The 27,959-nt window shown below is 39.8% G+C and overlaps 1 protein-coding gene across 1 annotated transcript in view; it reads left to right on the top strand.

The window, feature by feature from the left end:
• Positions 1 to 27,959, top strand: part of LOC101164051 (metabotropic glutamate receptor 7) — a 206,934-nt gene that overhangs the window by 67,009 nt on the left and 111,966 nt on the right. The window contains exon 2 of the mRNA XM_004069018.4: positions 611 to 827. Coding sequence (XP_004069066.1) covers positions 611 to 827 — 217 coding nt within the window. The remainder of the gene's footprint in view (positions 1 to 610; positions 828 to 27,959) is intronic.

Raw genomic sequence — 27,959 nt, 5'->3', positions numbered from 1 at the left:
TGCATGGTGGCAAAAATTAATTGCCATCAACTTTAAATAATTTCATTCACTTCCCAGAAACATAAACAACATATTAATAATTGTTTTCTGCAGAGCGACATTAAGAGCGACATTAAATTACTAGAAATTTGCCCCCTCGTTGTGGGCGGGACCTGCCCACCTTCCCATTATCCATCTGTTTTTGCGCTCTCCTGCTAGCCCCTCACATCTTCAACATAACATTACCAATGAAAGAAAAAGGTCCAGCAATATTACAGCTATCCAGCTGTACAGATTTGAGTCAGATGCCAGCTCAGACAAGGACAGTTAAGATGTACATGGGTCTACTCGTCTACAAGTGGATGCATCAGAATGGAGTGGAGGGGGGAGGGAGTTGTGGCTCTCCACAGTAACTTGTACATCACACTTACAAGCTTTTTCCAACTGCATTTTTTCATCTGCCCTGGAGTCACAATAATTTGAATAAAGAGATACTAAGAAATGCAATTTAAAGCTTAATGTTTTTTAAATATGTCCTCCATCATGACAAAAATTGGTTGTTTCCATAGGAATCTTCCCTTCATTTGACCTCTTTCCTTCTAATAACTCCTTCCCGTGTTTTTCATTCTAGATTCCTCAAATCAGCTATGCATCCACCGCCCCGGAGTTGAGCGACGACCGCCGCTATGACTTCTTTTCCCGAGTCGTTCCTCCAGACAGTTTCCAGGCACAGGCCATGGTGGATATTGTCAAAGCCATGGGCTGGAACTATGTCTCTACAGTAGCCTCTGAAGGAAGCTATGGTGAAAAGGGGGTAGACGCCTTCATGACGCTCTCCAGAGAAGCAGGTAGGGTTGCTTCATAAGATCATTAGATGATTGGTTTGAGTCCAGTCTGAAGCAGATTTACAAATCGGCTTTTGCTGTTTGCTACTCTGCAACTTGTGCATACACACATACATTAAGAAAAAATATTGGTCTTGTCTTAAATCGATTTGAGATTCAGATGATTTTTCTGTATTACCTCATTCTCTTGGATTCATGAATTGCTGGTTCATCGTTTTCTGCTGCTGTACTTTGGCTGTAAAGGTATTTAAAAAACTAAAATGTCATTATAAGATTATTTTTAGTGTTGAAAAGGAGTTTTTGCATTACTGTGTCTGATTGACTGACGGACTTATGTCTAATTCTTTGTTTGGTGCACCTCATGTATGACTCATGTTAATATAGTGCAGAAAATAGGGTACAGTAAAAATGTTAATGTTTAGACCGTCTCCTCTGTTTGACGGTTCAGCTTGTAATGAACTTTTTGCGAATTACAAAAGATGATAAAGAAGAGCTCATACTGTAAAGGTCTCCTTTGATATGGATCTGATGTCACAGGACCCTGCAGACTTGGGCCAATCACTGAGTGACAGACTGAGTTTAAAATAGGAGCTTTAATTGTTCTTCAGATTAATGTTTGAGTCACGTTCAACACCTACATGAGCTGTCAAAACCCGGTGTTATTTCTCTGTAACGTGTCCCCTTTAGCACCACTGAGACTGACGACAATCAGCGGCACAAGCTTGAAAGGAATTAATTAGGGCGCGGAGCACTGCTGATTGCTCTCTAAATAATCTCAGTGACATTTCCAGCAATCTGACTCTTCACAGCTCACCAGTCAGGATGCGTCCTGACATTTATGTGCGGGAGTTTTTAGGAGGATTACGAAAAGGACAGGGCGCTGCCTGGGAGCATGGAGGACGCCTGCAGATCTTCTGACTGTTGGCAGCTCCAACGTTTCCACGTGGATAAGCGGCAGATCACTGATCTGTGGCACCTTTTGAACAGTGATTGGTAGGGATGAACTTCACAGCAGCGCCGCAGTGTCACCTGCGTTCCTTTAGCAGCGCATAATGCTCCGTTTTGAAGGGATGGTCAGGAAACTTACAAGCCTTTACCTCTGGTGCTCGTTTGGTTTTTAAAGGAAATGTCAGATTAAATAAATAATCAAAGAGTTGCAGTTAAAAATCTTTGCTGATAAAAGCAGAGGGGTTTATGAAACTGCTTTAAAGCATACATCTGTTATGTAGTTGTGATTTTATTTTTTAATGAAATGTTCTCTGACCTAAAAACACATCACTGAAAAGATGTCATAGTCTGCCAACGAACAAGCTATAAATTAAAGTGGGAGATCCGTTCAAATGCACAGCTCATCAGTTTTAATATTTTTTGGATTGAGCTGTACAGGAAATCCAACTCAGAGATAACTGATAAAAGTGAGAAACAAAAATACTTGTTTTTATGCATGTATGTGTGCTTATTTTGTGCGAGCCAGCATTATAGCTCCCTCTGCAACAGTCATTCAGGGTCCAAGTGTACTCTTTCAGGCTGCACCAGTTGAGGAAAGGGTTTGTAAAGTCAGGTAACGAATGATGCCCCACCATTGCAAACACTCAAAGTAGTGTTGAAGATGATAATGACTTGTGATAAGTACTGGATTTTTTATTTCAATAAAACAATAAAATCATTTTGTTCAACTTGAGTTTACGCTGCCGGGTCCTCTAGAGGGGTGCATTGCAGGTGTATGGGATTGTGCAGAAAGGTGCAAAATGTTATAAAAACATGTGTTACGGCAATTTCATTAAAACAAGTGGAAGAAGGCAGAACATAAGATTTGGTAAAGCAAAAACAGATTTCTTTAAGTTAAACAGTAAGGATGGTTCTGAATTCCCTTTAAAATGAATGCTACAAAGCCCTTAGAATATCAGGAGTGCTCAAGTGTTCAAGAGGCCTTGTTTAAAGTTAAAAATTAGTTGAGATCTTAAGTGTAACCAGACCACAACCAGAGGGTTTCCCAGGTTGAATTTTGCTAAAGCCTTACCCCCCATTCCCCTTTGGATTAAACTGTGTATTAACTCAGTAAATTGTGCTCAAATGCAACTGCAATGAATATCCCCAAAAGTCAAAACAAAAAACATGAGACTTTTGATTCTCTGTTTTTCTTTTTTTTCATTCAAGTCTAAATGGTAAATTGATTTATATATGGACATTTGAGTGCAAGCCAACGTGCATTTTCTAGATCAGAACAAAAAAACAAAAACAAAAAACCCCACTAATCTTGGTATTTTTAACATAGTTTTTAACGGCCATATCCAAGTATAATGTAGAGTTGAAGAAAAACATGCAGTGACCACTGGGAGCTCTAAAAAGCTCAGAGAACCTTGTTCTAAATCAAAATTTACTGTCCATTGTAATAAAAAATATAGATTAAAAAACAAAAACAGCAAAATATTAATTTTGCAGTTGTGGATTTCATGAAAGTTTCAGAGCTCAACTTTATACAATTGACACCCAAATTAAATGTCTTATGTGAACCCTGAGCTGAAAAAACTGTTAAAATTTAGGTTTTGTGGATTGATTTAGAAACAGTGTAGCTGAGTAGCTGAGTCAGCAAAAAATTTCTAAACGTATGAGATTTGTGTCCTTCACAGAGACAATGTTCCTGTGTCTCATAGCTGAACTTTTTTTTCTTTTTTCTTCCTGATCAATCTTATCATCATATTGTTCTGTTCCTGTCCTTTCCTTAAGTGGTAAGGTGCAGGTGGAAGGCATTACCATAATCCCTCAGTTGTGTGTGGTTCAGATAGGTGAGCGCACCTTTTGTAGGTTATCTGCACATCAGTGACTAATCCAGCTTGTATCGATCTCAGGTTCTGCTATCTAAGATGACAGACTCACAAGTGCACACATCTCAGCGGGCAGTATACATATAAAAATAAAGAAGAAAGGAATTTACAGAGACACCTGTTTGACGTGTTCAAACTGAGAAGCTCAGTGGTCTTGTGGAAGAGTGTCCGCCCTGTGACTGGAAGGTTGGGCGGACAGGCCGAGTCATACCAAACACTCTAAAAATGGGACCCAATGCCTCCCTGCTTGACACTTAGCATTAAGGGGTTGGATTGGGGGGGTTAATCCACCAAATGGTCCCCGAGCCTGGCTGTGTCTGCAGCTCACCGCTCCACAAGGGATGGGTCAAATGTTGAGGACAAATTTCACACACCTATTGTTGATGGCCTTTAAGGTGTACAGAAAGATTTAAGGATCTATTATTGATTGGACTGGAAGCCAGTGGAGCTGCTATAGTACTGGAATGATGTGGTGAAGGTTCTGATAGATTTATAAAGTGAAAGGAGTTGAACATTTGTCCTTTCAACTGAAATGCCAAACATGCTGCAGATAATTTGCTTTGTCAGGAGTTCTTTGCTGCAAGTACTTTATATAATGCAGCTGTGATTAAAAATAAATGAGTCCTTAAGTATTTTCACTTGTCTCCAGCTGTTTCCATGTTCAAATCCACCTCAGCCAGTCAGAGGTAAACTCTTTAAACTCTTATCTACAAAATCTAAGTTTAACTTTAGCAACTAAGTGATTACAAAGGCAACCTAATCTGAGGCTCCTCCTTTGCAGCTTCAGGAGCTCTGACAAAATTGTGCAGAATCTCAGAAACCTGTCTTTGTCACCTAAAAAATCAGTGAGCAAATATGCTGCCAGGTATTTGCTTTACATCATTTCATTTTGCAGGTTCAGAATGCTGACTGGGTAGCAGCCCTCTTGATGCTATCTGAAGCTGCTGTTGGCGACTCGCAGCAGGAGAGTCTGGCATCTTCAAGCTATTTGCTGAGAGATCCAGTTGCACCACTGCAGCATAATAATCAATCTGAAAGGTTTTTGCTTCAAATAAATAAAAACAAGGTTTCATGATTAGATTTTTTTTTCTGTTAGACTAGAGATGTAACTAATGAAAAAAAAATTCTTCTGAATAGAATAGAGCACAGAGGCCCTATGGCCTGTTCAGCTACATTTTATTTAACTAATATTGAGGACTGACATGGCTGCATGTGACTAAAATAAAATAATTTTTAGTTATAAAAAGATTAAATCTAACAACCTCAGAGCTGATTTAACCCAATGGTCAGTTTTCTGATCAATGTTTTAGTACAATGAAATGTTTTTCTAAAGGTAGACATGGAAAAAGTATATAAAACTGTTTTTCACAGAAAGTGAAAGCCTTGGATAGTCTTCTGGTATGTACAGTTCTGATAACTTCAAACCTTATTTGGATAGAAAAAAAGCACTTTGAAAGTCCATTGACGTCCACTGGTTACATGTTAAATACTCTCCATGCTAGTCTTTAAGGTTGAACTTATTTATACTGAGGCATTAGAAAAATGGAGAAACCCAAAGAAAAACTGTGTCATGCTCCACAAGACAGACCTATTTAAAAAGATCTATGAGAATTTTCTGGTAAGGTGAGTGGCAGGTTTAAAGGTTTATTCCTCAGGAACAAAACAACAAACTGGACAGGTACTGAGAGCTACTGAAAAGTAATAATCCGGCAGGGAGCAGTGACAGGCTCAGGCTTTTAAAGACGAGTGACGAGATGAGGATCAGGTGTACCGTGCAGAGAGGCACCAGGGAAAATTTCAGCCACGCCCCCCTGCTCACACTGATCATAACAGCAGTGGTATCCTGATGACAGGCTAGCTGTGGCTTCAGTGGCCCAGCAGAAGGCGGTCCACACCCTGGATGTGAACTGGGGACCTCGATCTGACACAATGTCCTGGGGCAGCCCATGTTACCGTATTACGTACTGGACCACTGGACCAGGAGGTTGGCTGTATCAAAGGCAGATGGGAGCTTGGAAATCGGCACAAATTGGACGAACTTGAAAAAACGGTCGACTATGGTTAGGTCTGTTGTGGTACCTTTGGAAGGTGGGAGGCAGGTGAAAAAATCCACAGCTATGTGGGACCAGGGTCGTTGAGGAATGGGGAGTGGTTGCAGAAGTCCAGCTGGTGCCCGGTGGGCAGCCTTGACACAAGCATAGACAGAGCAGGCCTGGACAAACCCCAGTGTGTCCGCAGACATGGAAGGCCACCAGTAGCGCTGTTTCAGTAAGGTCAAGGTCCGGTGTATTCCAGGATAGCAAGCCACCTTGGAGTTGTGGCCCCACTGCAGCACGGAGGAACGAGGAGGTGGGGGAACAAACAGGAGACCTGAGGGACATTCAGGAGTAGAGGGAAGGCTTTCCAGAGCCTTCTGAACCTCATGCTCCACTTCCCAGACTTCCCAGATGGCTGCACCGACAACACAGGAATGTGTTAGGATGGTGTCTTGAGGAGTGTCACAGGAGGCTGGAAGCTCAAATTGCCTGGACAGGGCATCAGGCTTCCGGCTGCGAGACCCTGGGCGATTTGTGAGAGTGAAATTAAAGCGTTCCAGGAAAAGGGACCACCGAGCTTGACAGGGATTCAGTCTGTGGGCAGAACGGAGGTAAGACAACTTCTTGTGATCAGTCCATAACAAGAAAGGTTGAGGTGTTCTTTCCAACCAATGGCACCATTCCTTTAAGGCCAGCACGACTGCCAACAACTCACAATTTCCCACGCCGTAATTCCTCTCAGCAGGAGAAGGCTGGCAGGAGAAGAACGCACAGGGATGCATCATCTGATCGGAGGATGAACGCTCAGAGAGCACCGCCCCAACTCTGGACTCTGAGGCATCCACTTCCACCATGAATTGAGCTGTAGGGTCAGGATGGGACATCACAGGAGCAGAATAAAACAAACCCTTTAACTTAACAAAGGCTGCATCAGCACCTGGGGACCAGGAGAAGTGTTCCTTGACAGAGGTCAGCTTGGTCACGGGAGAGACTGTAGTTCCTGATAAACCTCCTATAAAAGTTAGCAAACCCTAAATACCTTTGCAGCTGCTTCCTACTAGTGGGTGTAGGCCAATCTGCAACTGCTTTGATCTTGGCAGGATCTGGTTTGGGTTGGCCCTTCTCGATCACAAACCCAAGTCACATTTTTCACCTCTTGCATAAGGTCAGCCACGCCCCCATGCTCACAGTGATCATAACATTTTCCATCCAGATTTCCCAAGAGCTCATGCCTCAGAATGAGAAGGTCCAGGATCAAATTGCATGTTCTCCTCATGCATTTGTGGGTTTTACAGGGACTCCAGATTCCTTGCACAGTCTAAAAACATATATCATAGGCTAATGGGCCCCTTAGGTATCAATGTGGGATAGTGTGGTTGTTTGTGTGACCCTGTAATGGACTCAGAAATTGCCTAAAGTATTCAACCCAAGTATACTGTGACCATGAACTGGAATAAGTAAAGAGGATGGATGGATGAAGTATTGAGACTCCACTTTTAAGATTTGACACAAAACCGATTAATTTTTGCATTAATATTCAAAACCAATTACCGACACCGATTACGTTTTAGTAGTTTTTTTTTTTTTTCAAGCATCATATTTGTTTACCAATAAACAAGCACCATCAAAAACTGGCCAGGTAACAATTGTAAGCTGCAAATTAAAAATACAAAACTGTTCTTTCTAAAATCGCAACTTGTTGCTCCTCTAGTCACGAGACTGATAGAGCAGTTCAATATGTTGTGGGCTCAGGACGGTGTTTTGGCACCAAAAACTGGAGTAACTCATCTAATAACGAAACATATCGAAAAATGGCTAATGCACTTTAATGTTCTGATTTATGAATCAATAACCAATGCTTTAATAGAGTAGTCGATACCAAAATCAAGGCTGAACGAGTATGTATCGATTTCTTGGTATAGATACTGCCATCACTACTCGGGGACTTTCCGCACACAGAAAGTCTGCAGGAAAGAAAGTGCCACCCAAAAAACAAAACTCCTTCTATCCATTGATATTACACAGTCGGTATCTCAGCTTCAAACTATTCAGTTACAAACCGTATATTTACCACCAGGATGTTCTCACAACTATTATCCAAAAATATTACTAAGCAGTTCATTAATTCTTATGAGAGCATGTGAAGCAAAATAAAACACAGGAGCACCTGATCAGCTTCTAGCAAAACACATGCAACTTTAATTTTTATGTGGCCAGTCATAAAATCTTTAGCTTTTTATGCAGAAGAGTCACATTGACACCGAGGTTTACGCATGCATTTTCTTATCTGCACTTTAGTTTTAACATTACTGCTACCATTGTGTTATCTATCCATGTAAAACACTATCTCTCGTATGCTATCAGAGCACTATGTCTTATATCTTCTGTGTAGATTTTTCTCTCTAATTTTTAAAGGTAGATCTTTAAAAATCTAATTGGGTCTTGCAATTAAATATCAATCTTTGCAATTGCATGTCATTATTTATCACACAGCACTTATGAGACAAATCTTCAGTGTCATCCATCATCCCAACTATAAGTCTGCTGATTCTTTAGGCTTTTTTTTTTATCCCAGCTCCCCTTCTCCAGTTCTCTATTCTTATTCTCTGCTACTAGGAAGTGTGGCCAGCTTAAGAGATCATTCAGTGTCTTAATGATTTGACAGTGGTTTGCACTGACTTCAAATCAGCCGAGCACACTGGCAACTTTATCTTTTTTTTATCTCTAAAAAATCAATGAGGGCCATTAAATGTAATCTGGTTTTCAATTGTTAACTTTTTGTCCTTGAATGTCATTTGACTGAATAGGAGATCATAATAGCAAAATGTGCAGTCCTATTGTTTGTGTCGCGTTTGGAAATGCTGCTTAATATGTAGTTTTTCCGCCTTCCACATATCCTTTGCTTCCTGGTCATATTTTTGCATATTCGGAAATATACATTTAACTTTCAAGTTTTACAGATGCACTTTCAAAAGAAAGGAATATGTTACTGCTTTAAAACAAATCTGTCTGTTACTACTGAAATTACCAAAACACACTTTTTGACACTCGGAACATTATCAAGGGCGCCTGTGGCTCTGAGGTATAGCGTGGTCTACCAACTCAAGGGCTGGTGGTTTCATTCCCAATTCCCCCAGTGGCAGGCTAAAGTGCCCCAGGGAAAGCAAGCTACAAACTCCCATGCTTGTGAAACCCTTTGAGTGCATGGATGAGAATCCGACTATAGGCGCTTTAAGTACCAACAGCCACAAAATCATCACAAGGGCCATACTATCATGTGGGGCACCTGACCTCTGACCGGAAGACCGCAGGTTCGGTTCCAAACCTGCCCCCCCCACCCCCCACTATTCAAAGTATCCCTGTGCAAGACACAGAAGATAGCTCCTGGTGGTTATAGGTTGGGCAGCAGAGCCGCCATCAGTATGTGACTGTGAGTGCGCAGGTGAATGGGACTGTAACAATAAAGCACTTTGGGCCTCAAGAAGGTAGTAAAGCACTATATAAGTTTAAGCATTTACTATCATGACATCATCTGCATATTGACTGATGGAAATTGTCTAATCATAAAACATTGAACATGAATAATGATTTTCAGTAATATTTTTGAGGGATGTGTCAAGCACGTAATTGGTCTCAGTAGAGTGTTTCAGTGGCTCTCCCCTAATAATCACAGTATGAACATTTCCTTCAGGCGAGTTTAGACATCAGTTTTAGACGGATGCTTCCATTTCCATCCTCTTCCATCCCCCTTCAAACTGCTGTCGCCTTGCAGTGTTTGTTTATGCATTCATTTGGTGGCATTCATAAGAAAACCAGCACAATCAGGTGATGTGGCATCTAATTTTCCGATCTAAATACCTGGGAATCCCGAAGGCATACATAAGCTGCTTATTAGTGTCTTTCCGACAGCAGTAGCTTCAGACATTTGCTTCACGTAGACGATGCAGGTCGACCTGGGTTTCCCTCCATTAGGTGGGTGCATGCTAACGTTCAAATGATGGCCGGTCTGAAGCGATTCAGATAGAGATCAGTCAGCCGTAGAACCCTTCATGTTCCGTAATCAGGCTCCCAGGCTGTACTAATGTTGTCTCACCCTACCAGGACATCATCCATCACCACTAGTCCTCCTCTCCCTCCTGTATGTTCCACCCTGTACAACAAGCCAGGCTTTTCTTTTCATTCCCTCAGCCCTCAGTCACAACTAGAAAGCTGAGATTTTTCTCCATCACTCTGACGACTCATCCAGCCTTTCACCCCAGCAGATTTAATGCGGCTTAATTTAAAAACAACTATGTTAAGGTCTTATGTCTAATGGCATCCCGCGGGCTGTATTTACAAGTCAAAGCAACATGAATCTTTTAGGTGGAGTCGGCGCGTGAACAGCAGTGGTTCATTTAAATTTGAAGATGTTATGTTTGGTTGCTTTTGATGCACAGCAGCTCATTTTCTAAAGGTTTATGACTAAAATACCTAGAAAAAATTATCCCAAGTCTTGACTGGACGGTTAATTTGACAGGAAGGTTTAATTTTTGGACGAGCAACCCTTTGCTTTAAGGATCTTTTTTTAGACTATTACTATTATCTATATAGGAAAATTACATTGAGGAGATACTTTTTTAAATACATTAGCGTCAGCAGTCTTGATAATTTCATGCATTTATCATTTCTTTGCTTCCGTATCATCATTCTTCTACTGCCCAGACTGAAACTCGACGATCACTTTCATCTCGCCTGCAGCTTTTCTTCCCCCCAGCTGATGATGGCTTATGAACGCCTTTTCTAAGTCTTATCTCCTTCAGCTGAAACTTCTCAAAAACACTGCTTTGTGTTCCAAGTTTTTTTTGTCTGTTTATTTTATTTGTTAAAATGTGATGCATTTTTGAGATGTTTTTTGTTGCCGTTTTTATTTATTTACTTATTTTTTACTTCAGTTTTCTCTTAAACTCCTCCATCTCCTTCCATCTTGCTTGTTAAATCAATGGCTGCTAAGCAGCCGGCAACATTTTCTGGGCTGTTATAAATTGCCTTTTTGGAGAATTCATCCTTTTTTGCAGTTTCCTCTGAAACTTCCTTTGAAGTTATTAGATTACAATTTAAAATCTCATATCAAAATTTTGCTAATTAATGTTTTATGTTTTTTTTCTTCTAATTATGCTTGCATCTAAATCCCACTTTAGTACAATATTGAGAATAATGCTTGATTACACGCACCATTCGCTTTATTAGGTAAAGCTTGCTAGTACCAGGTTGGACCCACTTTTGCCTTCAGAACTGCCTTAATCCTTTATGACATAGGTTTAACAAGGTGATGGAAACATTCTTCAGAGACTTTGGTCCAGACTGACATAATAGTATCACACAGTTGCTGCAGATTTGTCAGCTGCATATCCATAATGGGAATCTCCCATTCCCCCACATCCCAAAGGTGCTCTATTGGGATTAGACCTGGTGACTGTGGAGATCATTTGAGTCCAGTGAACTCATTGACATGTTCAAAAAACCTGTCAGAACCGATTCCAGCTTTATGACATGGCGCCTTATCCTGCTGAAAGTAGCCGTCAGAAGGTGGTACACTGTGGTCATGAAGGAATGGACATGGTCAGCAACAATACTCAAGTAGGCTGTGCCATTGTAACCATGCTCAATTGTGTCCAAGGTGTGCCAAGAAAATAACCTCCATACCATCGTACTCCCACCACTAGCCTGAACAAGACAGGATGGATCCATCCTTTCATGTTGTTGATGGAAAATTTTGATCGTACCATTTAAATGTCGCAGCAGAAACCCAGACTCATCAGACCAGACAACGTTTTTTCAATCTTCTATTGTCCAATTTTGCTGAGCCTGTATGAATTGTAGCCTCAGTTTCCTGTTCTTTGCTGACAGGAGGGACTTCCGTTTTGGTCTGCTGCTGTGTAGCCCATCTACCTCAAGATTGGACGTGTAATACATTAAGAGAGGATTTCTGCAGACCTCCATTGTAATGAATTACTGTTGCCTTTCTATCAGCTGGAATCAGTTAGCCTTTCTCCTCTGACCTCTGGCATGAACAAGGCATTTCTGTCCACAGACTATTTAAATGTACAGAGGTTTAAATCTACTATCTGTCATCTACAAGTGGATGCATCAGCAGGCCACAAGCAGGGAGCTTATGGTCTGCTGATTGTAGATTCTACATCACAGCTACTAGCTTTTTCAAATGGCTTTTTTCGTCTACTCCTGATTTAACACAATTTGAATAAAGAAATACTCAGAAACACAGCTTTAAGCTTAAATTTTTCAATATATGCCTTTCACCATGAGAAAAATGTCACAAGCACACATAAATAACCACCAAAACACAATTTTTATCTAAGTGGGTCTTTAATATGTAGCAATTTAAGTTACTGTGAATCGTGACTCCACTGATTTTGGCTGCAGGAGAGAAAAACTGTGGATCTTCTTTGACTTTTTCAGGTTAGTTTCCCTCATTGGGAAAATAGTGTTTGGGCTCTGGCTGTGTGTGTTTGCGTGTGCGTATGTTACACCTGTGCTTCCTTGGTGACTGAAGTGCTGCTGCTCTGCAAATGAACCTCATAACAAGCTGTCAGTGGGTGCAACACGCTGTGCAGCCAAACAAAAACATACTTGTACAGACCCCCGCTCCTCCAAAGGCACCATCTGTCTAACTAGGAAGCTTACATAGAAAAATAAAAATAAAATGCCTATTGTTTTCCTGTTAAACAAGAAGAAATCCATCCAAATTTTTTAACTAAACGAGCAAGCTCATGTCATGAGACATGTATGAAAATGTACGGATGTGAAAACTGTGTTTATATTTGAAAGCAGTTCAATGTTTACTGATCTAATCTGAAATGAAAAGTGCAAACACAAAACTCTGAAAGCCATCATAATACCTGACTATATTTACAAAAAGAGATATGTAGATCCTATAGTTACATCCGAACAATTATCTTAAGCAGTTTAGTTTCAGGACCTTAAAATTCCATAATAAATGTTCACTGTTGTGAAGGGTGGATGTTATTGGTTTTGTCCTACCACCACTGGACCTGAGGCCCCATTTATTAAAGTCTGTGCACATAAAAATTGTGTTCAGCAGGTGAAAATGTACATACACAAAAAAATTCTTTGTAAACAACTAAAAAGAATATGCATACATTTTTAAATGGACATAATATGCATTAAAACCTTTACTTAGACAGATATGACATTTGTTCTTAGTACATTTTTAGCTCAGGACACAACTAGAAAAACTGAAAGATTTACTGTGTTCAGTGGACTATAATCCGTTATGTTACATTTATATATTGATTCAAAAGCTTTAAACCCATTATTGGGCGAGTCACGATTTTGAATCATTTCCCCACACTTTGTTTATGGTCCCCACATGCTTCTCAGTAAGGTCAAGAACCATGTGACCTTTAGTCAGCCATTTAAAAAAAAAGATTATCCTTCAAAACAGATCATGTGGCTCTGGCATTCGGCCAATAAGCAGTTCCAACTTCCTAGAGTTCCTAGAGTTAAAAAAAACAACTGAAAACTTTTCCAAGATCACTGCATATTTCTGTGCATTTCTTCTAAATTAATCATGGTAAGCTGACAAAACTCAAATATTTTACTGTTGAATAGTTGTGCTTAGTGACAACTTAGTGAAGGAGTGAGGTTAGATATATAATTCAGCTGCTGTAAATGAATAAAAACATGTTGGTATGTCGCACTTAAAGCTCCTAGGGCTTAAGAAAGTCAGATTAATTTGTTTGTGTAAAGCGATTCAATAAAATGAGGAATAATCAAAAGAGTAATATTTCAATAACTTGGCTTCAGTTTGTGGAATTCCAGACAAAAGTGTTTCCCTGAAATTGTGGCAGTTTGTCAATGTTAAACACACACTGACAACCTCACATTTTTCTACCTGTTTCTTGGTTGGCTGACCAAAGCTGCTTATGAATGTTAGTCTTGTAAATTCTTCTTAACATAGTAATGGAGCCGGTTATTAAAATAATGGTGCATTTTGTGGTCCAAGCCCCAAATTTGGCAAGGATGTACTTTAGGTCCCCCTCTTTCAGAAAAGCATGTTAGTCACAAGAAAATCTAAGATTTTCATGTATTTGAGCTACCAAACATATAATACTATTCTGTAGGTACCCTTCAAGTTTAAAGACTGAATTTTGTGCATAAACAGCCCATATTGTTTAGACTGCGGCAAATAGACATTAAATATTTTTTCAACAATTAAAAAATATGGCTGCCATCTTTTACAAATGTCTGCCATTATTTATTTTACTTCTAGCCAACAAGCTTTTTCTAAAAGAGCGAATCCTAAGGTACATCCATGCACAAAATGCGCAGTTTGTCTGACATGGAGAAGGCAGGTGCAGGAGAGAAGGAACTAAGACGTTAGGGTTAGTTATCTCTAACCTAGGTGAGCTTTTACTCCTACATAGAATTCATCTATCCATTTCTAACCCTGCTGTATCTCTTTTAGGGTCATGTGGCCGCTGAAGCCAGCCGAGTTACTGTTTGGTGAAGGCAGAATACACCCTGAACAGGTTGCCAGTCTTATGCAGGGCTCACACTCACCTAGGGCAATTTAGAGACACCCATCTACCTATATAGCCTGATTTTGGACCGTGCGAGGAGGTTAGAGAAAATCCAAGCATGCATGGCGAGAATATGCAAACTCCATATTGCATCTTCTCCCCATGCATCACAGTTTAAAATCTGTGTGATTTTTTTTTTTTTCTTTTTTAATTGTATTGAGTACAATTAATGCTTGGAATAAAACAAGCAAATCAAACCATGTGCATAGAATTATCAAAGGAAACCAAACTCTGGTGTGGATGAAACCAGGACCAGCACCAAATGTGCCAAAGCTCGTGCTCCCTGGTTGAATCATGTCAAAGTCAAATGTGATTCCATATGTAGGACAGTCAAAGCTTGACTCAAACTGGGTCACAAGCAGATCAATAATCCAAACTCGTCATCAAACAAACAACAAAATGATGAGAAAGAATCAAGGAGCTGCAATCAACTATTTATAAATCCAGGCCTGAGACTTAAATAAAGTCATTAGCTAAACAGCGATATTTTAGCATCAGACTTGAGTGATGACCAGCACCTGTGAGAGGAGCAGAGGCAGGAAGCCTGTTCAAATCATGTGTGTAGAGAGGAGTATTTTTTCCACATTGTTTCTGGCTCTAGAAGGTTAAATCAATGAAGTGTGTCATTGAGAACATTAACATGGTGACTCGGGCTGCGCTTCACTGGAGGAAGCTCAGCCTTTACCCACCGCTCAACATCTTCACCTCCTGTGTGTCCAGGACAGCAGAAATAGGCAAGAGGACCTGGCTGCAGACATTATCAGGCAGAACTGGAAGTCTTCGCCCAGAACCAAAAGTTCCATCATATTACTTGGGGAAAAAAAAAAAATTTAATGGTGTCCCAATCCGAATTCTTCCTCTATCTTTATGGCTTCTCCCTACCCCTCCAAATGCCTCTACAATTGGTCAGTTTGTCTGAAATAGTTTTTTAACTAGTGTAGAAATTACATGTGTCAAAGTGTCCTTGAGCAAGACACTGAACTCCACACAGCTCCTGGTGGTTATGGGTTGGCGCCAGTGTTCGGCAGTGAAGCCGCCACCAGTTTGTAATTGGGACTGCGACTGTGAAGCACTCTGGGAAGGATACGGCATTTACCATTTAATTATTACGTTTAACCCTTGTGCTATCTTAGATGACCCCACCCTTACATTGACATGTTATTCCTACCATGACAAAGGTGGATAAAGGTGGAGAGATTTCATGTAATCCATGGACACCAGTGAAGATCACAAATCATTGAAGAAAAATGATTCAGCGCATTGTCTAGTGGGTCTAGATGACCCAACTCCCAATGTTAAAGTACCTAGGATAGCACAAGGGTTAAAATGTTCTGTTTTTAAGTCTTATAGGATAAAGAGGCATCAAGTCCTGCTGCAAGCTCGATGACTTTCTTCTAGAGATCAAAGCACCGTCCCCACCTAAAATTGTCCAACTTCTGTTTCCTTTCTTCACTTTTGTTGCTGTTATTCCCGATTATTCCTGATTTTTTTTTTGTTTTGATTTGCACATCTTGCATGTTTGTTGTTTCAAATTGTAAAACAACAAGATCAACTTTTATTTCAAACTTTCAAAATAAAAAAAACAGTTATTAAAAAAAGAGACAATGTGATCCATTTATCACCTTAAACATTTTTTAAAATCTTGTGCAAAGGCCACTTTAAAAAGCTTGACCATTTTGTTTGGTTCAAACACAAATCACACTTGGATTTATGAACAGGTGTTCAAACAAACAAACAAAAAATCTTCTGATATCAACTAAAATTGAATAATTTCTGCTTCCGGTCAATAATGTCAAGTGCCACTTTGTTGTCTGCAGCCAGGTCCCTCTCAAAATTAATGCACATCCATTGATCTGATCCTTCAACCTGGTCTGTTTTCCCAACCTTTATTAATTTTTCTTTATTTCTTTCCTTAATGTTTGATGACAGTAAAGACATTTATAAATTGATCATATGACAAAATCAATAACTAATGAAATCATGTCAGCGTCAAGGAGCCATGTTTTTTTTTTTTTTTTCTCACTGCATTACAGCATTAGAAAGAGTCGGAGACATGCAGGCGCAGAGAATCGGCTCATTTATCAGCTCTCTTTCCTTCCTGACACCACAGTCATAACATCACATATTAGTCTATCCATCTTACTGCCTCTGCTCTGATCATACAGAGCTTTGGCTGAATCCAGGGGAGCATTTCGGACGCAGAAAAGAGGATGTTTAACACGCCTCTGACAGGAAATCTAATTAAAAGTATAAACTGAACTGCAATATTCAAGCACTGCCAGACTTGTGCTGCTAAACCTCCACTCACAAACACAGGTAACACAGCTGTGTTCAGGACACCTCATGGTTTGTTTGGATCCTACTATCAATCCTGCTATCAATGTTTAGGATCTTGCACAGCATCTTTAGTAAGACATGCCTTTTTTTCCTCTTTTTTTTGACCAAAACTAACATTTCTCATGTACCTTATGTTTTGACATAAGAAAAAAGTCTGCTGCTTTCCCAGTCCAAAAAGGGAGTTTGAACATTTCATGTGCATGTGTGTGCAATTCATATTTATGAGGACCATTTCCATAAAGTGACAAGTGAGCAGAATTTAAAGTTGCATGAACCATGAAGTCCCGGGTCTTATTCTGCTCAGTAATAAAAACCAATCCTGTCTTTCTTAAATCTGCAGGCATTAATAAAACCAGAGATGGGTGAAATGGGTAAAACTTCATCACAGCCACTGGAATGGTTTCACATTTGTTTTTAAATTACTTTTTAAAAAAGTGCTAGCTAAACAATCTTTAGATTTAAAAAAAAAGGATTAATTGATGAATTTGTCCCCTAAATGACAGAAATGACCAATAACGAGATTGCAGAGCACAGGTAAAGATTTGAAGTTAAAACATAAACAGAAATTTGCTTTAAAAATGTCATAAGCAATGACACTTGTTTATAGTACTTCATTAAATGTGTTTTTGGGTTTATTCTGGTATTTTTTAAAGAAAATCCCTGATGTCTGGAGCAGAACTAATACATTCTTTGGACATGAGTCTTTTATTTTAGTCATCCATGAGTCAAATACAGCAGTAGTCTTGAACCTTTTTAAGGCCACAGACTATTTTAATGTCAAGACAAAATTTTCATGGACATTTTCAAATGTAATACATTTTTGAAATATCTTGAATATTTTCAAAATCTTTACTTTTTTTAACTTTTTTTTTTCCGTCTCATTTCTATTTTTCTTAGCTTCTAGTTTGCCTTAACGTTTGAGGTTACAGTTTATCTTCATCCTCTGTAAAATATCTGCAGCTGCTTTAAACTTTATTTGTCCACTAGATTTTGTAGGAACATTTAAAATGTGATAAAGATTTTCCTTCAACCCATAACTGTCAAAGTGGAGGCTAAAAACTCGGAAGCCAATTTTAGGTGCAACGGATAAGTACAAAACAACCTGGTCACTTTCTAAATGCAATAAGATACATGGATCTAATGTTTGAACAACTATAATTATTTGAACAATCTCTTAAGATTGGACAGCCAGTTGCTGAATATAATACAATATTATCATGGTGTGTCACAATGAATTCATATTTGGAGTAAAAGCTTCTAGTTTGCAGCTCTCTTTAGTTTTGAAGACGAAGTCTATTCTGCTGTTTTCTAACTGGCTCTTTTCTGTGAAAATAAACTTTTCAAACGCATTTGTTTTTTTGCTAACTTTGCCAGTTCGGGGGTTACAAATTTAGTGGTTGGTGCAGCCACTTTAACCCTTGTGCCATCTTAGATGACCCCACCCTTACATTGACGTGTTATTCCTACCATGACAAAGGCGGATGAAGATGGAAAGATTTCATGTAATCCATGGACACCAGTGAAAATCACAAATCATTGAAGAAAAAAGGTTCAGCGCACTGTATAGTGGGTCTAGATGACCCAATTCCCAATGTTAAAGTGCCTAAGATAGCACAAGGGTTGCGAAAGTAGTGGTTGGATTTTAACACGTTACCATGCGACTTGACGTGTGTCAAGAATACGTCCCATGTGGTCTGACTCATTCCAGTAGTTTTTCAAAATAAAAGTTCCTTCAGAATCGAATCATTACTAAAACAGAAAAATGTTTGTCATGATTTTTTTCTCTGTGGCCTGCCAAATCTGCCACAGACCAATACCGGCTAACAGTGGTTGGGGACCACTGAAATACAAGATCAAAACCCATTATCTAGTAATTGCTTTCCACCAATATTTTAATAGGAAATCTAAAAAATAAATGGGGGCCATTTTTATTTATTTATTTATTTAAAAAAAAGGCAAAATAGTAACTTGCTTTATGAAAGTCATTAATTTATAGAGACATAATTCCCTTCCCTGCAGATGTGGTTTTGTTTTGCTAGTTTTAATAATCCTTTTGGTCCCACCACCTTTTTACTTTTGCCAGTTTATTTTCAACAAAGCCAAACAAGAAACCAGCTGCATGATTTCTCAAAGAAAAAGTGGCTTTGTCTGCAAACCCAACATTTAAACATTGTCAATTACACAGAACACAAACTAGTTGCACGGTAGAATTAATCACTAAAGCCTACTACACTCTGTTAACGGATCTGTGGAAAGCAGGCACAACCCCTTTAATGCCATCAGTTCATGCTATAAAAGAAATGTTGCAATCTACAGGATTAAATGTTTTCTTGGATCTAATGATCCCTTGTCTGATTTCATAGCAGTTTCTTCAATTAGGAGGATAATGAATGGGGGTTAAAACTTAAAGCCCAAAGCCACGCTGACTGCTTTTTACTGCAGTCTGTCTCTCGAAAGCTATGAGACAACTTCATTTTTTGGCAGTGAAGTGATTAGAGGTGGTCAAGACACTAGGATGTTATCAGTGATTTCTCAGGCGTCTAAAAGGACACATTAGCACAGCCAGAAGCTCCAGTAGTGACACTGTAACCTCAAGAATGATTGCACAAATCAGATTGCTTAGCTTCAGATAACAGGAGGCAATATGTAGTGAAAGTAAAAGTGATAATACTACGTCGTAACATCTTTCTTAAATAGGATTCAGCAAAAAAAAAAAAAAAAAATTGGCTTTATCATTCTTTAGCAGCAGAAGATAATGTAAAGCAACAAATCCAGAGCCTCTGGAGAGTTGTGCAGATGTTTCTGACCCAACAGCTGCACCTTAGTTGACCCAATTTCTGTATTTGACTCTCAGCTGTGTTTGAATATCAAAAAGGAAGAATTTTTCCTCCCACATCTCTGAGCCTGGAAAGATGGCAGCTACACACCTCGCTGAGCTCAGGTTGAAGCTTTAGAAGGAAGCAGAGAAAAGCCCCAGCTGTTTAGCTGAGGGACCTCAGCTGGAGCTCAAAGAACATCTGTTATCATGACACATGAGAACTCTGCTTTAGGATTTGCAAATAAAAATATGCTTTTCTATTGTCTATCCAAAGCCATTGAGCCTCAATTCTTAGTTTTGGATTTACTTATGCTAATCTAGGTTAAAAAGAAATTATAATAGACACATGTTTATTTAAAGTCCCACTCCAAACATTTTTATATGTATTGTCAAAGTGTTCCTTGTGGTCTGTTAAATATGGTTTTGCAGGAGTTGTTTATTAGAAATGTTTTGAAGTTGTGGACGGACCTCTTAATGCGGGGTGGCCGTGGTGCAGCGGTAGGGCGGTCGACCCATGATCGTAAGATTGCAAGTTCGATTCCCGCCTTGCACGCCCATGTGTCGAAGTGTCCTTGGGCAAGACACTGAACCCCCCACCTTGCCTCTGGTGGGAGGTTGGCGCCAGTGTTTGGCAGCGGAGCTGCCATCAGTGTGTGAATGTGTGTCTGAATGTGTGTGTGCATGGGTGAATGGGACTGTGACTGTAAAGCGCTTTGGGCCTTCGTAAGAAGGTAGAAAGCGCCATATAAGTATACGCCATTTACCATTTAATGCACAATAAGCCTGCACTAATTTCCCACTTTCTATCTGTTTACACTCTCTCCCACTAGCTTACAGCTCCTCCCCAAGCTAACATAACCGTTGCAACAAAAATCGCAAGCAATATTGGAGCTATCCAACCGTACAGTTTTGAGTCAGATGCCAACTCGGACAAAGAAAATGAAGACTTAAATGGATCTAGTGGTCTTCAAGTGGATGCATCAGAATGGAAAGGAGGAGGGAGCCATTGACAGTAAATGACAAGTGGACTGAGGAACCCCTCGCCTCTAACGTTCCAAATAGGAAGTATCCACTGGTCCCAAAAGCCGAAATCCCATTGACGTCTACAGAAAAAATAAACAGCTTTTACTTAGTCATTATATTCATCAGAATAACCGTTCTTGCTCTATGAACTTTTATTAACATGTACTTCCCAATCCCTTTTTTTTCCGTGATAATTTTGCTGTAGTGCAAGTTATTCAAGTTATTAACTGATGAATCAGGTGCCTCAAAAAAGGTTAGTGGCCTGGCATCGAACGGTCAGGGTTTGATTGACAGATTTTCCTTAGCCTGCTTTCAGTGGTAGGGGTGTGGCTTTCTAACATGTTCACTCCTGATAGGAGGGAGTGGTTGCCATAGAAATATAGAAAGGCCAATCCCAGTTTACAGAGGATGTCTGGTTCCAACATGGTGATGGACAAATCCCCGGAAAAATGGCAACTGAATTGACCTCAATTGGTTATAACTGGAAGCGAGGCATTTTGTATGGGTGATGTCACACGCAATTCGTCCAGTTTTATATTATACAGTCAATGGAGGGAGCTTGTGGTTTGCCGTAGTATTCAATATTCAATTCAATTCAAAAAAAATTTGAACAGAATAAGGCTAGCAGAAATGTTCCTCGAAAGAAGAGCGGCAATGTCCAGGGTAGGATGGACGCCATCTCTCCGCATGAAACCGGACTTCCACCAAAACGCGCTCCAATTGTCAACAAAACCAACGCTGTTTTCTGGGCACCAGCTAACCAGCGGTTAAGTGATGAAAAGCGCCTGTACATTTCATCACTGACTAAGTTCGGCAGGGGACCAGAGAAAATTACAATGTCTGACATCGACTTAGCAAGTTTATACATTGAAGCTATGTTTAAAAGCCTCTGATTGTCTCCTTCGAGCGTTGTTAATGCCTGCGTGAATCCCGACTCTACAGAACCTGGACTTACTCTGGGCTAACATCCCAAGGTTTCCCCTTGATGTCACCAACTCTGGCCCCCACATAAAACCTGACTGTAGCCGCTGGGAGCTCCACATGTCTCACTACAACCAGAGTTGAGGGTTCAACGGGTGTGTTGCTGACGGGAGAGAACCTATTACTAGCATGGAGTCTCGGATGCTCTAAGTTTTTGCATTTAGCACTATGTTTCCTCCCAACCAATACGAACCCTCCCTGTGTGTTTCCCGACTCCTTGGAAGGCGCTGGGGTGCTAACTGGGTTAGCCCTGGTAGCGCGGCCCGCACTACGAGTAATGACCTGGCTAGCTGGCTTAGCTTCCACTGTGCGGAGCCGCGCTTCTAACTGCTCAAACATATGGCACATGGGGCAGGAAAGAGGGGTGAAAGCGAAGGAGGTAGAAGCCATGCTAAGTGCTAAGCTAAGGCTAACAGTGTTTAGCTAAGGAGAGCGGTTTACTTTGAATAGCAGGAACAAGCAGCTAAAACAGTAGTGTATACACTAGTGTACTAAAAGATGCTAAATGTGAATAGTAAACCAGATAAAACCACTTAAGTTCAGCAATAGTAATGAGGCTAATGCCAAACAAGAGCAAGCAGTGAAGCAACGATCAGCACTGGATTACGCTCACCCGGAAATAGTGTCATAGGAAGAGTCTGTAACTTGTATGTAACAGCTACACGCTTTTACGAACGTCACTTTTTCATCTGCTCCTGATTCACAAAAATTGAATAAAGAAACACTCAGAAATACAACATACAAAAAAGGCTTAATTCCTTTTATATATGTCCTCTATCATGAGTAAAATACAAGAACATATTAAAAACATTTAAAAACACTATTTTCATTGAAGTAGGTCTTTAAAAGGTGTCAAAAATGACCAGTTTACCCCTCTGGGTTATTGCTGACTCCCCAGTTATGTGTTTGCACCCCTGATATTAACTTTTGCAATTGAAGGTATTATTGCAACCTATAAACATATTGACAAAATAATGCATGATGAGTTTCTATTGATTATGCATAATTCAGGGCTGCCACGACACTGTCATGTCAAAGATAAAAAAAGTTATTAATAAAGCTGCATTTCAGACCTTGGAGCCTGCATGTGTCTATGGTAGGATTGTACATAAAGCTGGCTTGATGTACAGAAAGATCAATACAAAAACATTACTACCTCATTAGATATTTATTTGCCGCATTGAGATCATATTTACTTTTTTGGTTTTTGCCAGTGCCTAGAGACCAAACAAGCTAGTCACAACCCCTGAAAATGTCTTCTTCTGCCTCTGAACAGTTTGTGGACAGCAATAAAGGTCTGTAAAATTGAATGATGGTCCAGACACACCAGCAAACGCAACAAGGGGCAAAGTTTCATTTTGATCTCAAGCCACTGCTATGAATCAACTCCTTCAACAGGTGTGGTCTTGCCACATCTGTCAGCTTCCTAAGAAAGCCTAAATAGGGCTGCAGTGTCTATTTAGATGCAGCTGACCCTCCTCAGTTTACATGAATGGGATTGAGCAGGTGAAATTTTGTAAATAATAAAGGGTATTTCCAAAATAAAACACCAGGAGGTACCTTTGGGCAGACTTGTGATCTCCCGAGTTTACAACCATCTGTGTGACCATCTGTTAAGTTAGCACCGCCTTAGAGCTTTCACCAATTTTACTTCTGACTGTGGCCAAAAAAAAAAACTGACCGGCACAAGATATTGTTGTGAAAGGAGGATAAGGATTCGTGTTCGCAGAAATGACGGTGCTACAGTGGCTAAAACTTAAATCATGGTGGTCCATAAATTCAGACTATCCTTGAGGAAGCCCTGCACTCAAGTCCATCTTTAAAGATTATTTCTAAGTTAAAGATAGAAACACAAATTTACAAAAAACATGAATTAGAACAATTCGATTTTTTTAAGTCATGTTAATCTGTGCTTGGATTTAAGTGGTTGTGCAGTTTTTTTTTTTGTTTTTTTTTTACTATTTTAATGTTAATTTAATATTGTAAAATGTTGCAGATTGTTGCAGATAATGTTTATTTTTGGAGTGCTTTTCTTTTTTTGTGCTTATTCTTTTTATAGATTTCTGGAAGTCTTCCTTTGTTTGGGTAGAATTTGTCTGTAGAAGCTTAAAGTTGGTGTATATTATTGGTGCATACATCACATTGTACTTCCTGGTTTTAATTACTGGTTTCATTAAGATAATAATAATAATAATAATAATAATAATAATAATAATAGATACTTTATTTATCCCACAATGGGGAAATTCTTCTCCGCATTTGACCCATCCCCTGGGGGAGCGGTGAGCTGCAGCCAAACCGCGCTAGGGAGGCAGTAGCATTGAGAGTTTTGCCCAAGGTGCAGTTTTATTTAGCTTAAAACAAATCTAAAGGTTTGTCAATGATGACTTTGTGTTATGCTTTTATAGGAAAAGTGTTTAAAGTTTGATTGGTTGGTTGGTTGATTTATTGATTGGTCGGTCGGTCGGTCCCCACTAGACAATGCACTGAACCTTTTTTCTTCAATGATTTTTGATCTTCACTGTTGTCCATGGATTACATGAAATCTTCTCCACCTTTATCCACCTTTGTCATGGTAGGGAGAACAGGTCAATGGTCATCTTGACCCCATAGGATAGCACAAGGGTTAAGCACATGCTGAGAAGAATTTCTTGCGAGACACTGATTGCAGCATTTTTGTGTGCAGGTGGACATTCAAAACTTTACTTTACCCATAAGAACCCAGACCAATTTTATCTTAAAAACAAAATTATGTCTATTTTACCACAAACCAAGTGGACCAAATAACCTATTTCTGATATTTTTTTCTGTTACACTGATGTCACCATGGGTTCTTATGTGTTAAGAACCTAAATAGCCTAAGCCTAATCAAACAGAAAGTGAACCATTTTATAAAGAAAAGCTCACATAAATATACAAATTTAAGATTTATTGCTGGACAACATTTTAAAAAGGAATAAACTGTCAGATTGTTTATTTCCCCCAAAAAATAGATAGCTTATATTGTGAATGGAGACATCTGAAGCTGATGTATGAAACAAAACAAATTATGATGGAAAAAATATTAACAAATGCAGAAATGTTAAAACTTAATAACTGATCAAATTTTGAAGTTACTTAATCCTGAAGCAATTGAGTAGTGGTAAAAAAACTCAAAGCTGTGATGTCTGCTGTGATGGTAGAGGCAAATACATTGGCCAAATTCATGGGAAAAACTATAAAGATGCAAACAAATACTTAAAATACTTTAATACCTGTCAAAACTCTATGAGCAAAAAATGATTAGATTAAGATTACAATTCTTTATTTTTAACAATAATGCTAAAAGGCAACAGCTGTGAGAGATGTTTTTCTCTCATTCAAACAAAGATGAGGATGTTTCATATTCTGCTAAAAATGAAATTGAAAAAATGTGTGTCATCAGCTTTGAATGGTAAGAAAACTATGTAAGTGAATAAATGGAGCTCAAAAATATGGAATAGACCAGAACAGAACCCCTGAGGAACACTAGTAAAGAAGAAGTGAGATCTGGATGCCTCCCATTCCCAGGATGCTGTTAGTTTTACCAGATTAAAAAAAGTTAAAGGAGGATCTCAAGAATGTGAATGTAGTTCAGCATTGACAAAATAAAGATCAGAAAAGAAAAATGTTAACAACATTATTTCATGTATTTTGTCGCTGTAAATGAATAATATATGATGATGAAATGCGACCTCCGTCTGAACGGCCAGGCCACATGTATCCGACCCGTACGTCACTGATCCGCTACAAACGTCATAATTCTGCGTTGAAGTAGGCGGGAACGAGAACATAAACATCAACCATTGCAGACGATGCTGTTGAGACCAGTCAGTGGAAGGGAAGCGAGGCCACCGATTTGTTCAATATTTGGGGTGACAGCTTTATTCAGGCCAAACTCGAGGGCTTTTTGAAAATATTTCCAGCGAAATGGCAGAGCGTGGTGTTGAACCTTTCCCGGGATGACTTTTTTCCCCCGTTCCGACCGTGGACAGAAGCGCGGGGGAGACCTTCTCCAGGGCCAAAGGCGGATCCTCCTTCGGGTTTCACTTCCCAGTTCGGACCCTCAGATTCTCCAGAGTGGGTTACTAAAGAGTCAATAGCATTTATTCTGGGGGAAGCCTTCTTTTATTATCGTTCTCCTTTTCCTTATAACACACAACATGAATGTGCGCCCCCAACACACTTCCTCTGCCCCCTCTCACTACCCCCTGCGCTGCATGTGCTCTCTCCTCTCCCATGTGCTGGCTCCTTTGTGAAAATACATGTAACAATGCAAAAAGAGCTCCGCTGTTGACAACACTGTAGTTAACATCCATTGTTAACGTTAGCTACTGCCGCAAACAACAGTGACATTGTTCACCGTTGAGTACTCTTCTGCGCATCCGGGTCACTTCTGGGTCATTTCACGGTCACGCAGGAGATCACAAAATTTCTCAATTAATTGCAAATGTGAACGGCCTCGCAAAAAAAATCTAATTTAAAAAAAAAACGGAATTGAGCATTAAGCCCTGCAGTGTGAACGTAGCCTTTGATATTTCAACACATTGGCAGTCAGTCATGCCGAAAAAACTTTACAGACAATGATCTGTCTTTACCAGCCTTTCATGCTCAGGACCACCCGCACACACTGTGAGTATGGATTTTTCGGGACTGGATCATAACTTCCCTCTCAGACAGGTTGTTTAAAACACTTACGTTGCAGGACTGATTACTCTGCCAGTTGGCCTCTTTAAAAACCCATTGCCATAAAAATTGTGTTTTTGGTGTTTTTAACATGTTCTCTTTAAGATTTTTCTGAGGATGGAGGACATATAAAGAAAAGTAAGATTAAAACTGTGTTTCTGAGTATGTCTTTATTCAAATCATTCTGAATCAGGAGCAGATGGAGCAATGCCGTTAGAAAAACTTGTATTTGTTGCGTACAAACACAAAATACAAATCAGGGGGCCATAAGCGCTCTGCATCTACTTGCAGAGAAATAGATCAATGTACGTCCTCATTTTCCTCTTCTGCGCTGGAATCTAGCTCAAAACTGCTGGATAGCTTCAATATTGCTCACCATTTATTTTCGCCAGTAAAGTGATGTTGGGGTTGTGAGGGGCTGTAAGCTAGCTGGAAAGAGTGTAAAAAAATGGTGGCAGGCTTATGCCGCACCAATACTACCGCCCAAAACTCAGAGGGGAAGTGCTAATGAACTTCTGCTGCTCTGCAGAAACATCTTCCTAGAAAACGAATTTTGTTTTGGTTAAAAATCACATAACCATAATTATAAGACCACTAGGTACGCTTTTATGATAGAAAAAGAGATGATTGGAGTGGGACTTAAAAGATTTATGACTGTCTGACGTCTGTCTGACATGTGGAGACAACTGCAGCTTTGTGGTTGTTGACTCTGAAAACGGACATGTGTCCATGTTTGGTGCAGGTGAATTAGCCACAGCTGCTGTTTGTTTCTGCTGCAAGGCTTATTCTTCTCTTTTTTTTTTTTGCAATTGATGAGCTTCCGGGTGGCCCCAAGCAGGGGCTGCTTGGGCTGGGCTTATGGCACCCAGAGCTGTTTATTTCACCACCCAAAGTCATCAATAAAGAGTGGAACTATAAAGAAAGAAGGCAGAACAGAGGACATGCAGGGGAGCAGGACAAAGAGGGGTAGAAAGATGAGAAAATGTCCAATTTGACCTCATTTGAATTAAGTCTGACCTACAGCTGGCTTCACTCAAGCTGTTTCTAGTCACATTCACCCACAGGTGAGGCACTTTTACATTCTTCACTCTGAAATGATGTGCTGAAGCTTTGTCCTGAATGTGAGATGCTCACAGGGATCCAAACTGCAGTGGCACGACGGGTCGCCCGTCTGCCTCCCCCATCCATCATTGTTAATGAGGCAGAGCTCTTTTAGGGAGCCAGCGGGCTGAGATATCTCCCTCAACTCTGACGGGCTTCGTCCTCAACCGCTCCTGCACCTGTCATGTTTGATGCATTTCCCCTTAAGCAAAGCCTCATGGGAAATCTGAACTCCAAAAGCTTCTCATTCATTGGACAGGGACAAATATTTATGAACTTCACGCAGAGTTTTAAAGTAAAAATTCAGCGGCAGCAATGGCTCAGTGGCTTTTATTAGATTTTCACAAGGTCTCAGTCAAAAGACATTGTCAAGCTGTCCCTGCATACCTTCAGTGGAGGGAGGTTTTTTACATGCTGGTGCTTTTAACAATCCTAACTCCTGGTGACACACAGAAGATTCCTGACTTGTCTGCAGCGCTGCAAACTCTGATCATCATTCAAAGGCTTTTCAACATCTCCACAGGCTGTCTTAAGAGGTTCCTTTTTTTTGTCCGGCTTAATACCTTACTTCTTTTTTTTCTACATTTGAATTCAGAGTTTTTGTGTTATTTCTACATCTGCCAAAAAAAGACGAGCTTACATACAAAAGTACTGAAAATATTAGCCAATACTAATCGATGACCCTTTTATGTTATTTTGAAAGCAAAACA

Source organism: Oryzias latipes, chromosome 5 (genome assembly GCF_002234675.1).
Source record: "Oryzias latipes chromosome 5, ASM223467v1".
Classification (NCBI taxonomy): domain Eukaryota; kingdom Metazoa; phylum Chordata; class Actinopteri; order Beloniformes; family Adrianichthyidae; genus Oryzias; species Oryzias latipes.
This window is presented reverse-complemented; position numbering and strand designations above follow the sequence as displayed.